Source organism: Acinonyx jubatus, chromosome B1 (genome assembly GCF_027475565.1).
Source record: "Acinonyx jubatus isolate Ajub_Pintada_27869175 chromosome B1, VMU_Ajub_asm_v1.0, whole genome shotgun sequence".
NCBI classification, from domain to species: Eukaryota; Metazoa; Chordata; class Mammalia; order Carnivora; family Felidae; genus Acinonyx; species Acinonyx jubatus.
In genome coordinates, this window is record NC_069382.1 from 161,010,618 (window position 1) to 161,022,974 (window position 12,357).

Genomic DNA, 12,357 nt, shown 5'->3' on the forward strand with positions numbered 1-12,357 from the left:
TCCAGATACGACCTCAAGAATGAATTTTAAATATATTCATAAACAGGTTTTCTTCTCATTCAAGAAATAATAATATCTTAGCACTGGACCAAATGATAGCAAATTGGTATGGTTTGTGAAGGCAAGGAAGAAAATATGATTACAGGGTCTGGACTGCTTCATTTTAAGCAGAGGAAGCAATTTTTTTTTTTTAATGTGTGAAATGTATAAAAATAACTTAAACCAAAAGCTAGGAACAAGTTGGACTATTAATAAATACCCTGTGTCAGGAAGGTAGCAGTAATTGTACCTTACAGCACACACAATTGTAATATAATTGCTGCATAGGTAACCACACCTCAAATTATAGAGCTTAGTTAAAATGCTCCTTTACAGATTTTATGTTGCTAATTTGTGAACGTATTGATGCATTGGTCCAGTCTGTGACGTTTGTATAAAATGTATCTTTATTAGAAATCCTCTTACAGCTATGGCTGTTAATTCAGAAACTAGATTTGCATTTCCAAAATGAGCAATTAATTTGGATGTCACCTGCAAACCTTACTACCAGAAATCAAGGTGGAATTCTGATGCATTTCAGGGGCAGATTCCCTTCATTACTGACTTATTTTGTTGGCTCTCTCTCATAGTGCTGTATTTGAATTCTCTCTCTCTCTGAATTCTCTCTCTCTCTGTATTTGAATTCTCTCTCTCTGTTATTTGTTTGTTTATTATTTATTTTTGGTTTGAATTTTCTTCAGTTCTGCTGTATCCATTACTTTGTGGTTATTGTTGGCTAGTAGGTACTTGAAAATAATGAATTCATTTTTTCCCCCCTCATCAATGGAAGAGACAGCTAGAGAGCTTGTGGGGTAGATTGTCTTTCTGCTTCTCTTCTGTCTCTGTATCCTCCTCTTATCTGTAGTCCTGACATCGTTTTTGTACTTTAGATGTATGTAGCCCAAACTCTTCTTGATGTGACCTACACCTGGCTCTCCCATGGTTAGCACCGTGACCCACGTGGTTACCTAAATCTAGGGCTCACTTTTGAGATTTCAGCTTTGCTTTTTTCCCCCTTATCCTGTCAGTCATCAAATACATCAAGAAGTATCTAGTAGGAAAAATTGGAATCTCTCCTCTTATGCCTATCTTTATTGCTTTTTTTCCTGATTCCTGTAGGTATACTGTTTAGTTTTTTAGTATCTCTCACCTCGGAGACACCTTTAGTGTCTCTCACCTCAGCAACTTTTTCAGGAGACTTCAGGAGAACACCATCTCCTAACCAGTCTGCTGGTCTGTCTGGCCTCGTTCCTGCTCAGAACTCTTCTATGCTACCCGATTACCAATTTCAATGTTTCGTGGGGGCCCTCTGGATATTTCAGGGGTTCTTGGCAAATGTCCTCAGGTAAGTGAAAGAACGAAGTGGGTATGACTTTAGCACCTTAATCCTTGGCCAGCTAGAGTTAGTTTGATTTCAACCTATTTTCTTTTTTGGGTTTAAGCATAAAGATTCATCCTTCGGGAGATCCACTGCCGAACAGATTGGACATTTGGTATTGTCCCCTCAAGAGTGTTCATCCCTGACCACCCTAGCTCAGTAGGGCCTCGACTGTTTTCCTCTGTCAGTAGATCCACTTTATTGCCTTAGTCACAATTTGTCATGTATATTTGCATGTTTATATGTGGGGACACCCCCCCATCTCTCTCTCTCTCTCTCTCTCTCTCTCTCTCTCTCTCTCTGTGTGTGTGCCCCCTTGTATCCTAACCTTCCTTAGGGCACAGAGATCTGTTTTATTCACTAAATCATCATTTAGCATTTGACAGGCCGCTTGCACCCAGTGTTTGGACGATTTCTATTTAGCAGAATTAGTGGCATGGTTTGTATTTTTCTCCCTCTTTTGTTACCTTTTGTTACTAATTGTATACTTTTTAGTATTGTAACTTATTCTCTTATTGGCTTTTTTAAAAAAACTAACTCTTTTTTCAAACTAGTTGCTCCAGAGCTTTCAAAATGAATTTCAACTTATCACAGTCTGCTTTCAAATAATAACATAATATTTAATGTATCATGTAAGAACCTAAAATCTTTTTTAAAGATTTTATTAAATTTTTAAAAAATGTTTATTTACTTTTGAGAGAGAGAGAGAGAGACAGAGTGCAAGCAGGAGAGGGGCAGGGAGACAGGGAGACACAGAATCCAAAGTAGGCTCCAGGCTCCGAGCTGTCAGCACAGATCCTGACACGGGACTCGAACGCACGAAATGTGAGATCATGACCTGAGCGGAAGTCGGACACATAACCGATGGAGCCACCCTGGGCGCCCCAGAACCTAAAATCTTATACTTCTGTTTCTCCCCTCCATCCTTTGTACCATTGTAGTCAGAATTTTTATTTTTGCATATGTTATTAAACCTGACAGTATGTTAACCACTTTTGCTTTAAGCAGCCAATTAACTTAAAGAAATTTAAAATGAGAAAATGCAGGTGTACCATTCCCGGCATTCTTCATCAATGGTGTGAATTCAAGTTTCATTTTGGATAATCCTCTTTCTGCCTGAAGAACTTTGACATTTTTTTGTATACAGATCTGTTGGTGGCAGATTCTTTTAGGTTTTGTCTGTCTCAGAAAACTTTTGCGTATATCTTTGCAAGATATTTTCACTGGATATAGAATTACAGGTCATCAGTTTCATGCTTTAAGCTTTTCAGCAATATCATTACTGGTGCAATGTTACCAACCAGAGAAATTCCTTCAGGATTCAGTGCCCATGATAGTGCCTTGTATAGTTCCAGATGAAACATCTGTGTTGATCTGTATCTTTTTTCCTCTGTATGTAACTTACTTTTTCTTTGACTGCTTTTTAAGATTTTCTCTTTGTCATTGGGTTATCTGCAGTTTGATTATGATGTGCCTTGGCATGGTTTGTGTGTGTGTGTGTGTGTGTGTATTCTTTTTGAGTTTTGATGACAGTTTTGGATTTGTGGGTTGATAGTTTTCCTCGATTTTAGAAAATTATTGTTTCCATAGGGAATATTTTCTGTTCATTCCTTTCAGATTCCAATTACAAATAGGTTGGACTGTTTGGTGTTGTTCCAAAGGTCACTGGAGCTTTGAGAATTCTCTTTTTATTGTTTTGTTATCTGCACTTCACTTTGGAGCTACTATTTCCATTTCTCCAAGTTGACTGTTCTTTTCTTTCCTAGAATCTAATTTTTCTTGGTGTGTCTAGTGAATTTATTGTTACAGACATAGTATATTTTATTTTTCAAAGTTCTATTTGAGTCAGCTTTTTATATCTTCTATTTTCTCTTCATTGTGTTTATTTTTTTCCTTTAAGTCTTTCAGCCTATTTATAAATAGCTTTTTAAAGACTTTATAATAGCTTTTTAAAGAACACATGTGCTATTTCCCTCATTTCTGTCATTTCTAGGTCTACCATATTGATTTTATGGGTCACATTTTCCAACATCTTGACAGATAATTTAATAGTACTTTTTAATAATTTTTAAATATTTTTTTGTTGGATGCTGGAGATTAGAAATGTGACATTGTCAAGAGCTGGATTTTGTTACATTCTCTTAAAGAGTGTTATTCTTTGCTCTAAAAGGCAGTACTTACAGATCATTTAATCCTTTGAGGCTTGTTGTGGATCCTTTGAAGCTTTTTTAAGGAGCGTTCATAGTAGTCTTTAGCCCTATTACCTTTTAGAGTATCTACAGAATGCTCTGAGTATTATATTTTATATATAATTTTATATTATAGTTTCCCACACTTTCCTTGTTTTTAATGACCTTGATAACGCTGAGGAATATTGGTTTGGTAATTTGCAGACTCTTCGATTTAGGTTTATCAAAAAAATTTTTTCCCATGGTTAGTCTCGGGTTATGGCTTCTTGGCAGGAAGAACACAGAGATAAAGTGCCATTTTCATCATATTGTATTATATATCAAGAGTGTGTACTCTTATCAGTGATGATGTTAACCTTGACCTCCTGGCTTGAGGTAGTGTATGTCAGGTTTCTCCAGAATAAAGTTACTCTTTTCTCCCTGCTTTCTATATTGTATGCCTTGGAAGAAAGTCACTTAGTGCAGCTCATGCTTTTAAGGGTTGGGAGTAATGTTTTTCTTGAGGGTAAATTACCTACATAAATTATTTGGAATTCTCCTGAATATGTCACAGAGGTCCCTGAGACCACTCTCAGGTTTAAACGTTTATTTGTTTTTGAGAGAGAGAGAGAGAGGTTGAGAGAGAGAGATTGAGAGAGGCAGGTGGGGAGGGGCAGAGGATCTGAAGTGGGCTCTGTGCTGACAGCAGACAGCCCAATGCAGGGCTCAAACTCACGAACCCTGAGATTACGACCTAAGCCAAAGGCGGACATCTAACTGACTAAGTCACCCAGGTGCCCCTCTCGGGTTTTATGATCTACTAGAAGGACTCGCGGACACAGCATATAGTTGTACTCACAGCTGTGATTTATTATAGCATAAGAGTAATAAGCAGAATAAGCAAGTGAAAAGGCATGTGGGGCAAAATCCAAGGGAAACCAGGTGCCAGCTTCCAGAATTTTCCAGTAGCATTATAGGGGAAGCACGTGATTCCCCAGCAGTGAGCTATGACATTACGGACGGGTGAAATGTTACCAATCAGAGAAACTCATTAGAGACTCAGTGCCCAGGATTTTTATTGGGGTTGGTCACATAGGTACCCTCTGCCTGACACATACCCAAGTTTTAGACTCCCTGAAGGAAAGCAAATGTTTAATCTAAACTATACTGTTTGTACCGACAGTTTAGGCATAGTGAACCATTCTTTTTAGTTCCTGGAATGGTGGGGCCCTCTTAAAATCGAAATTCTCAGATGCTAGCTAAGAACCAATCTTGTAAGCAGATATTTCAAAGGGTAACAGACCTGCTAGGTTAACTGTTTTCTGTACACTGTGAGATTTGTCTCTTCTCTGTTACTTATTTGGTCATTTATTTATATCAGTATAGATTCATAGATGTTTATTTTATACTTGGGGTTATATTTCAAAACTATATTATTTATTTTATTGTTCAGTGCATGGGTGGCTCAGTTGGTTAAGCACCCGATGCCTGATTTCAGCTCAGGTCATGATCTCATGGTGGTTGGATAGAGCCTTATGTCCGACTCTGTGCTGGGCATGGAGCTTGCTTGAGATTCTCTTCCTCTGCATTTCCCCCACTCGCCTGCATGCATTCTCTCTCTCTCTCTCTCTCTCTCTCTCTCTTTCTCTGCCTGTGTCTCTGTCTCTCTCTCAAAAAAATTATTATAGGGGTGCTTGGTTGGCTTTTTTGGTTAAGTGTCCGACTTCAGCTCAGGTCAGATCTCAAGGGTTGTGAGTTCGAGCCCTGCGTCAGGCTCTGTGTTGACCGCTTGGAGCCCGGAGCCTCCTTCAGATTCTGTGTCTTCCTCTCTCTCTGTGCCTCCCCTGCTCATGCTCTGTCTCAAAAATAAGTCAAACATTTTTTTAAAAATAAAAATTATTACAGCTTTGGCTATTGGCAGCTCTCTCAGTTGGCTCCTATATCCTTTTGATATACCCACATTGTTTTGTATTTTGAGCCCCTTTCTACTTTCTGGCTTGTAGAAAGATGCTCTAGGCTTATCACGTGTGTTTGTGCTCTAGCTCTAGAATCTGCCATTTCCCCAGGGAGTCCTGCTCCCTTTTTGTAGTGAAGTTTTAAAATGTTAAGTCCACTGTAGAAAGTTTGGAATATCTATAAGAAGTAGAAAAGTAAGTGCACTAAGAAGTAAATGTTCGTTACTGATGTAATTATAGATAATTACTGTTTATCTGTTTATTTAAAATCCAGTGTTATATTAGTTTCACGTGTACAGTATAGTGATTCAGTAATTTCATATATCGACTGATTGCTCAACCTAAGTGCACTTTAAAAAAAATTTTTTTTTAATGTTTATTTATTTTTGAGAGAGACGGAGACAGAATGTGAGTGGGAAAGGGGCAGGGAGAGGGAGGGAGACACAGAATCCAAAGCAGCAAGTGTACTTCTTAATCCTCATTACCTATTATACCCACCCCGTACCCCGTTTTCTTCTTTGTATGTCATGTGTGGTGTTAATTACCTAGTGAACCTGAGAGCATCTTTCCTTCCATACCTAAAGTCTTTCAATCTTTTTATTTATTTATTTATTTATTTATTTTTAAATTTTTTTTTTCAACGTTTATTTATTTTTGGGACAGAGAGAGACAGAGCATGAACAGGGGAGGGGCAGAGAGAGAGGGAGGCACAGAATCGGAAACAGGCTCCAGGCTCTGAGCCATCAGCCCAGAGCCCGACACGGGGCTCGAACTCACGGACCGCGAGATCGTGACCTGGCTGAAGTCGGACGCTTAACCGACTGCGCCACCCAGGCGCCCCACAATCTTTTTTTTTAAACTCCAGAAAAGATAAGGGTTTTTTGAAGAGGCTGAAATTTGTTGGGACTATCGAAGGCTCTAGGAGTGATAGGATAGTTGACACTTTATATAGAAAAAGTTGCCAAGTTTCTGGTTTTTATCATATTGTAATTGTTTTGGATACCAGTTTAATAAGTTCTGAGATATTTATAAAACGTGTTAATGTGACGGGTAATGCTTATATTTGCCCCCTTTCTAAGAATGTTAATAATTGAAGACTTTAACTTCCTTGCTGATAAATTTTAGTGAATTGTATGATATTCTGTTAAATCCAAACTTCGTTATATATTGAGGAACATTTTGTTCAGAACCTATACCTAAATGGAATATTTTTGAAAGATATATTGAGTATTTTTCCTGGTACACATTCCTTTGGTGTGTTAGAATGTACCTCTGTCTTCCTTCTACTTAGAAATGTAAAGCAAGTAACTAATTCCGTGAATCCTTAAAGTGCCAGTGAAAAGAGTGTAGAATTAAATGGAAATTGATTAGAAGGAAGAGGGAAACTTACTTTCTAACTCCTTGAGGGCAAGAGAACTGCCTTAGCCATCTTCTGTATGCAGTGCTTTATATTATCTGCCCCAGACCAAGAAGATCCCAGCAAAAGGCTGGTAATATTGAAAGTATGAAATTCTTAAAAATATTCTAAATCTTGGGACGTCTGGGTGGCTTAGTCAGTTAAGTGTGTGACTTGTGATTTTGGCTCAGGTCATGATCTCATGATTCGTGAGACTGAGCCCCATGTCCATCTCTGCTCTGGCAGCATGGAGCTTGCTTGGAATTCTCTCTCTCTCTCCCCCCTCCTTCTCTGCCCATCCCCTGCTGGAGATCTCTTTCTCTCCCAAAATAAGTAAACATTAAAGGGGCACCTGGGTGGTTCAGTCAGTTAAGTGTCTGACTTTGGTTCAGGTCATGATCTCGCAGTTGTGGATTTGAGCCCGTGTCAGACTCTGTGCTGACAGCTCAGAGCCTGGAGTCTGCTTCGGATTCTGTGTCTCCCTCACCCTCTACCCCTCCCTGCTTTCTCTCTCTCTCTCTCTCTCTCTCTGTCTGTCAAAAATAAGTAAACATTAAAGAATTTTAAAAATTCTAAATCTTAGCATTTTAAAAATTAATAGATTTGTTTATATTTTCAAAACCTTACCCCCCCTTTTTTAAAAATTTATTTATTTTTAGAGGGCATGAACAGGCGACGGGCAGAGAGAGAAAGAGAATCCCAAGCAGGCTCCAAGCTGTCAGTGTGGAGCCCAACATGGGGCTCGATCCCACAAACCATGAGATCATGACCTTAGCTGAAATCAAGAGTCTGACACTTAACCAGTGGAGCCACCCAGGCACCCCTGAGATCTTATCATTTTAAAAGCATTCTTTAATATATTATAATCTAAAAGGTGGAGAGGAGTATAGTTAAAGAAAATTATCCAAAATGGATTTTTCTATTCTGCCAAGGATATGCCCTCAAGAAATGATTTCTCTGGCTACCTTTCTATGGTGAGGATACCAAAAAATACATATGTATGATACAACCTGGAGAATTCCGAATCTATAGACAGAATAAAATAGGGGGTCCATATATATTTTTAAGATGTTTATTTATTTTGGAGCGAGGGCACGTGCACATCAGCGGGGTAGGGGCAGAGAGAGAGGAGGACAGAGGATCTGAGGCAGGCTCTGTGCTGACAGCGGAGAGCCCGGCTCGGAGCTCAAATTCGAGAACCATGAGACTGTGACCAGAGCTGAAGTCTGACGCTTAACCAGTTGAGTCACCCAGGTGCCCCGAGGACTGGTATTTTGACTGGTCTTTGGCAAGCTCACAATAAGCTCTAGGCTACGTATGTATTTCTGTGATTCATCGATAGGTTAAAATAGAGAACTCACTTGAAGAATGGTAGGAATGCTACTTGTGTAGTGTAAAAATATGACTAGTAATTGAGAGATTGAGAAAGCGTTCAGAATACAAGTAGGTCTCTGCTACCCTGGGGTCTTCCAAAAGTATTGTTGGGCACATACATTGTTACGGGTGAATATGTAGTTCTTCTGATTAATACTTGAGTGATTTGGGTGATACAAGTTTGAGAAGCATTAGAAAAGAAATGCTTATCCCATTAAACTTTGTTAAATTTATGATTGCTATTTGGAGTAGTCATGCTACTTACTGTGTTATTTGCATTTCAGAATAAAGTTCAGAGCCCAGGCTCTGCCCATATAGTCAGGCCTGTTGAATTATTTCCCATATATATAGAAAGTGCCATTTTCACTCACCCTTTGTCTCTAAGGAAATCCTGGTATAAAGCAGGACTTCCAAAATAAACCCTGAAATTAATTTTATCCATCTATGCCCCAGAGAAACTATTGACTTGCTTTGGCTGTAGATACAGGGTAACAGGCTGATTAGATAGATATAACAGAAACTTTAGGTTCTTCTCTATTCTTTCATATCCGTGTAGGCAAAATTTAAGCAGAAGAAAATACATTTTTTAACATTATAAGAAAATTACCTTTTAACCTCTACCCCCACTCTCAAAAAAGTTCTCATACTCTGATGTTCTATATGACAGTTAGTTTTGCTTGTTACAGTCTTTAAAGGTTCACTAGGAATGAACCTTGACTACTTTGGTGAGACATTATAGCCAAATATTATTAAGTAGCTTTTAAGATTTGTGTGAGGCTAGTAGGCTTACCTTAATAGGGGTGGAAAAATGAGGCAGAATATCTTGGCATGTGCCTCCTGAGTTGCCTGCGTGCTGATATGGTTCAGTTCTTTTTTTCTTTTTTTTTTTTTTAAATGTTTATTTGTTTTGAGTGAGAGAGAGAGAGAGAGAGAGTGAGCAGGGGAGGGGCAGAGAGAGGGAGACAGAGCATTCCAAGCAGGCTCCACAGCCGTCAGCGTAGAGCCTAACTCGGGGCTTGAACGCACGAAACTGTGAGATCATGACCTGATGCGTAACTGACTGAGACACCCAGGCGCCTCTGACATGGTTCACTTCTGAGTCTGGGCATTGAATGGTATACTTTGCTTAGGTCTAGATCAGCTTATTCCCTCAATCTGTTAACAGCTGTTTGATGACAAGAGGACTGTATTGTCAAATCACTTTGGGGACTGCTTTAATGAAAAAGAAATATCAAACTGGTCTGTGTACAACTCAGAACCTTTTGGTTGTTGATATACATTGTTAATATACAAGAATGGATTGTAGGAGGTAGTGTTTTTGGACCGGGGAATGCTGTTTATTCACGCAACACTGTGAGTCTTTTATATTTCATTTGACGGGGGGAAACCCTGCTCTTAACTGATCCTGAGATGTCTCTGATCAAGAAGATGTATTCAAACAGTGTATTTTGGTATTGGCGGGGAGGGTTCTGTGTGATTAGCTTTTTTGCAGCCCTGCTTTGAATTAGGTTTGGGGCCTGTTCAGGACTAGGAGTGGCCCAGACTTATTCCATGTTTCTTGAACTACTCTGCAGAAGTACAAGCTTCCAATGAAACTCCCAGCAATACTGTTACCACTGAGTATGTCTTAAAGGGTAGGATTATCTTTTTCCCTTAGGGTATGGAAGTGCATATGTTCTTTTAGCTTTTAACACAGTGCCGAGCCATTTGGTTATGAATAAATCTATTCAGTTACGACTTTGATCACTGAATTTACTCCTTCCTTGTAGTATTTTCAAGGATGTAATAGCATAAGTGGGTCAATTCAAATGTATTGCACATATGGAAAAACACGTGTTCCATTGACCTTCAGAGTCGCAGTAAACTAATTATGAGGTCAAGACACTTCTTCTGACAGTCACATATTATTTGTTTTGATTATGAAACTTCCCTACTATTTTGAAGAGCCGTTAGGCTTGTAAGAGTGTCAGTTTCCAGCTTCAGAAGTTTCTATGGAATAAAGTTTTTAAAATGTGCATTTTATTTGACCAGAAGATTTCTCGCTGTTCATGGATATTCTGACTGTAAGATTTTCTAGGGGAATTATGTGCTACATTAAGAATAGAAGGCCCTATGTTTTGAAATAATCCCATCATTATAATAGAGTTCCCTCTTTTGAATAAGTTGCATGCCGCAGAGGAAACTTTGTCCTGAGCTGAGCAGTTTTAGAGGGCTGGTGGGGGCTCAGCCACAGTGTTCATTACATCATCTTTTCATCCCTTTAGCCAGCGTTCTCTCTGGTGGGTTAAGTGAGGCAGGGGACTCTCTCACCATAAGCATGCTGAGAAAGGCACTGCTTACTGCCTGGATGTGTAGAAGGGTGGAGAGAATTTACTACTAAAATCGCCTAGAGAAAAGTGCCACTGGGATGCAATAAATACCACTGATTTTTTTTTTTTTTTGTCAGCTATTACAGGAAAAGATTTAAAGATCTTATGCTAAACCTGAATTTATTTTTATTTCTAAGACCCTTAGTGAGAAAAGTTAGCACCCAAGGGCAGAGCTCTACCCTTGCCTGTTTACTAGCAGTGACTATACTAAAGGCGGCCAGAGACACAGCTCATCAAAACTGATAACAGGAACATAAGCAGAGAAGATAATTGTGGCCACGTGTATGCCTACCTAAGGAAAGGTGATGATGTCCTTCAGGGCACTTGTAATAAACTTGTAAGCTTTTATTCAACTGGATAGTTCATCTGCATTCAGCAGCGTTTCCACTATAGTTGTGCGTCACTGCGAGACTGCATGGTAATGAAGCCAAGGCACTGTGGGCCAAAACTCGCTGCCTGCGAGAGGGGAAGGGACAGCGGCTTGGAGAGATAGATCAACAAATCCGTTGCTGCTGGTGCTGCTGCTGCTGCTGCTGCTGCTGTTGCTGCTGTTGCTGCTGCTGCTGCTGCTGCTGCTGCTGCTGTAGCCAGTTGAGACACAATGTTGAGCCTACAGGATTCTGTGTTTTTTGAAATTAGCATAAAGTCCTTGTTAAAGTCCTGGAGCAGCAGCTGTAAGTATATACGTTCCCAAATGGGAGAAATGCTGATGTATGATCATTGCCATTCCTTGCATGCTAATTCTTTAGACCAGTCCAAATAGAAGAAAAGCTGTTGAAAATAACACGAGGAGTATTTTCTTGGATGGTAATCAGTGAGACAGATCTAGATGTGTACACACTGGGCAGTTGTTAAATAGTCGTTGACTGAAATTTACCAGCGTTGGTTTTCTTGCGAATTTGTGTCATTCTGGCAAAGTTTCTCTCAGTTGGTCAAATAAAAGGGGGAGAAATGAAAAATAGACTCTGATCTTTGCAGGGTTATCAGATACCAGTATTATTCCACAGTTCGGTTGGTACAAAATGTTTGTTTGAAGCAACATCAGCTATCTGAAGGCGTCAGACCATTTAATATAATGAGCATAACTTTCCCCTATTACTACAATTGAAGTTACAATGAGTCATTTTCTCTTATACAGTGAATTTTCTGATAAAGAACATTCAAAGTTCAGGGAGGTCAGTAAAACTATTGTCACCGAGTGACTATTTTGTCCATAACTGTCCAATCTGTGGTTTTGGCAGAAATACTGATTTTGTTCAGTATTTCCAGTGTTTTCCAGTGGTACTTTACTCTGAAGATCTGAAAGTACTTATAGAAGTGATTTATTACCATAGTCTGTTTTTTTTTTGCAAAATTATCATAATAATATGATACCAGTCTAATGAATTAATCAAGCAATGATTCTGTTATAATGTCTGTTTTCCCCAAAGAAAAAAGAAATCTAGAAAAAATGTGACTTTTCCAAGGTCATACAGTGGCAAAGAACTAGAATTAGAACCTAGTTGTTCTTACTCCCAACTGTGCTGCCAGTGCCTGAGCAAACTAATGAATAAAATATGAAAGACTAAATTTAATTTTTTCCAGTTAACTCCTTACCAAAATATTTATTTAGTGTAGTTTTATTTTGTAAGTAAATAATACAAAGGACCAAATGTTGATATAGAAGAGAGAAAACCTC

General features: G+C 38.9%; 1 protein-coding gene across 9 annotated transcripts in view; it reads left to right on the forward strand.

Annotated features, from left to right (window-relative positions):
- The window catches only part of FRYL (FRY like transcription coactivator), a 267,508-nt gene that overhangs the window by 84,082 nt on the left and 171,069 nt on the right, over window positions 1–12,357 (forward strand). The window contains exon 1 of one of the 9 annotated variants that reach the window (XM_053217384.1): window positions 9,788–11,353. The exons of the other annotated variants lie outside the window; for them this stretch is intronic. Coding sequence (XP_053073359.1) covers window positions 11,281–11,353 — 73 coding nt within the window. The 5' untranslated portion in view covers window positions 9,788–11,280. Of the gene's footprint in view, window positions 1–9,787; window positions 11,354–12,357 lie in introns of those variants that run through there. 9 annotated transcript variants of the gene reach the window in all.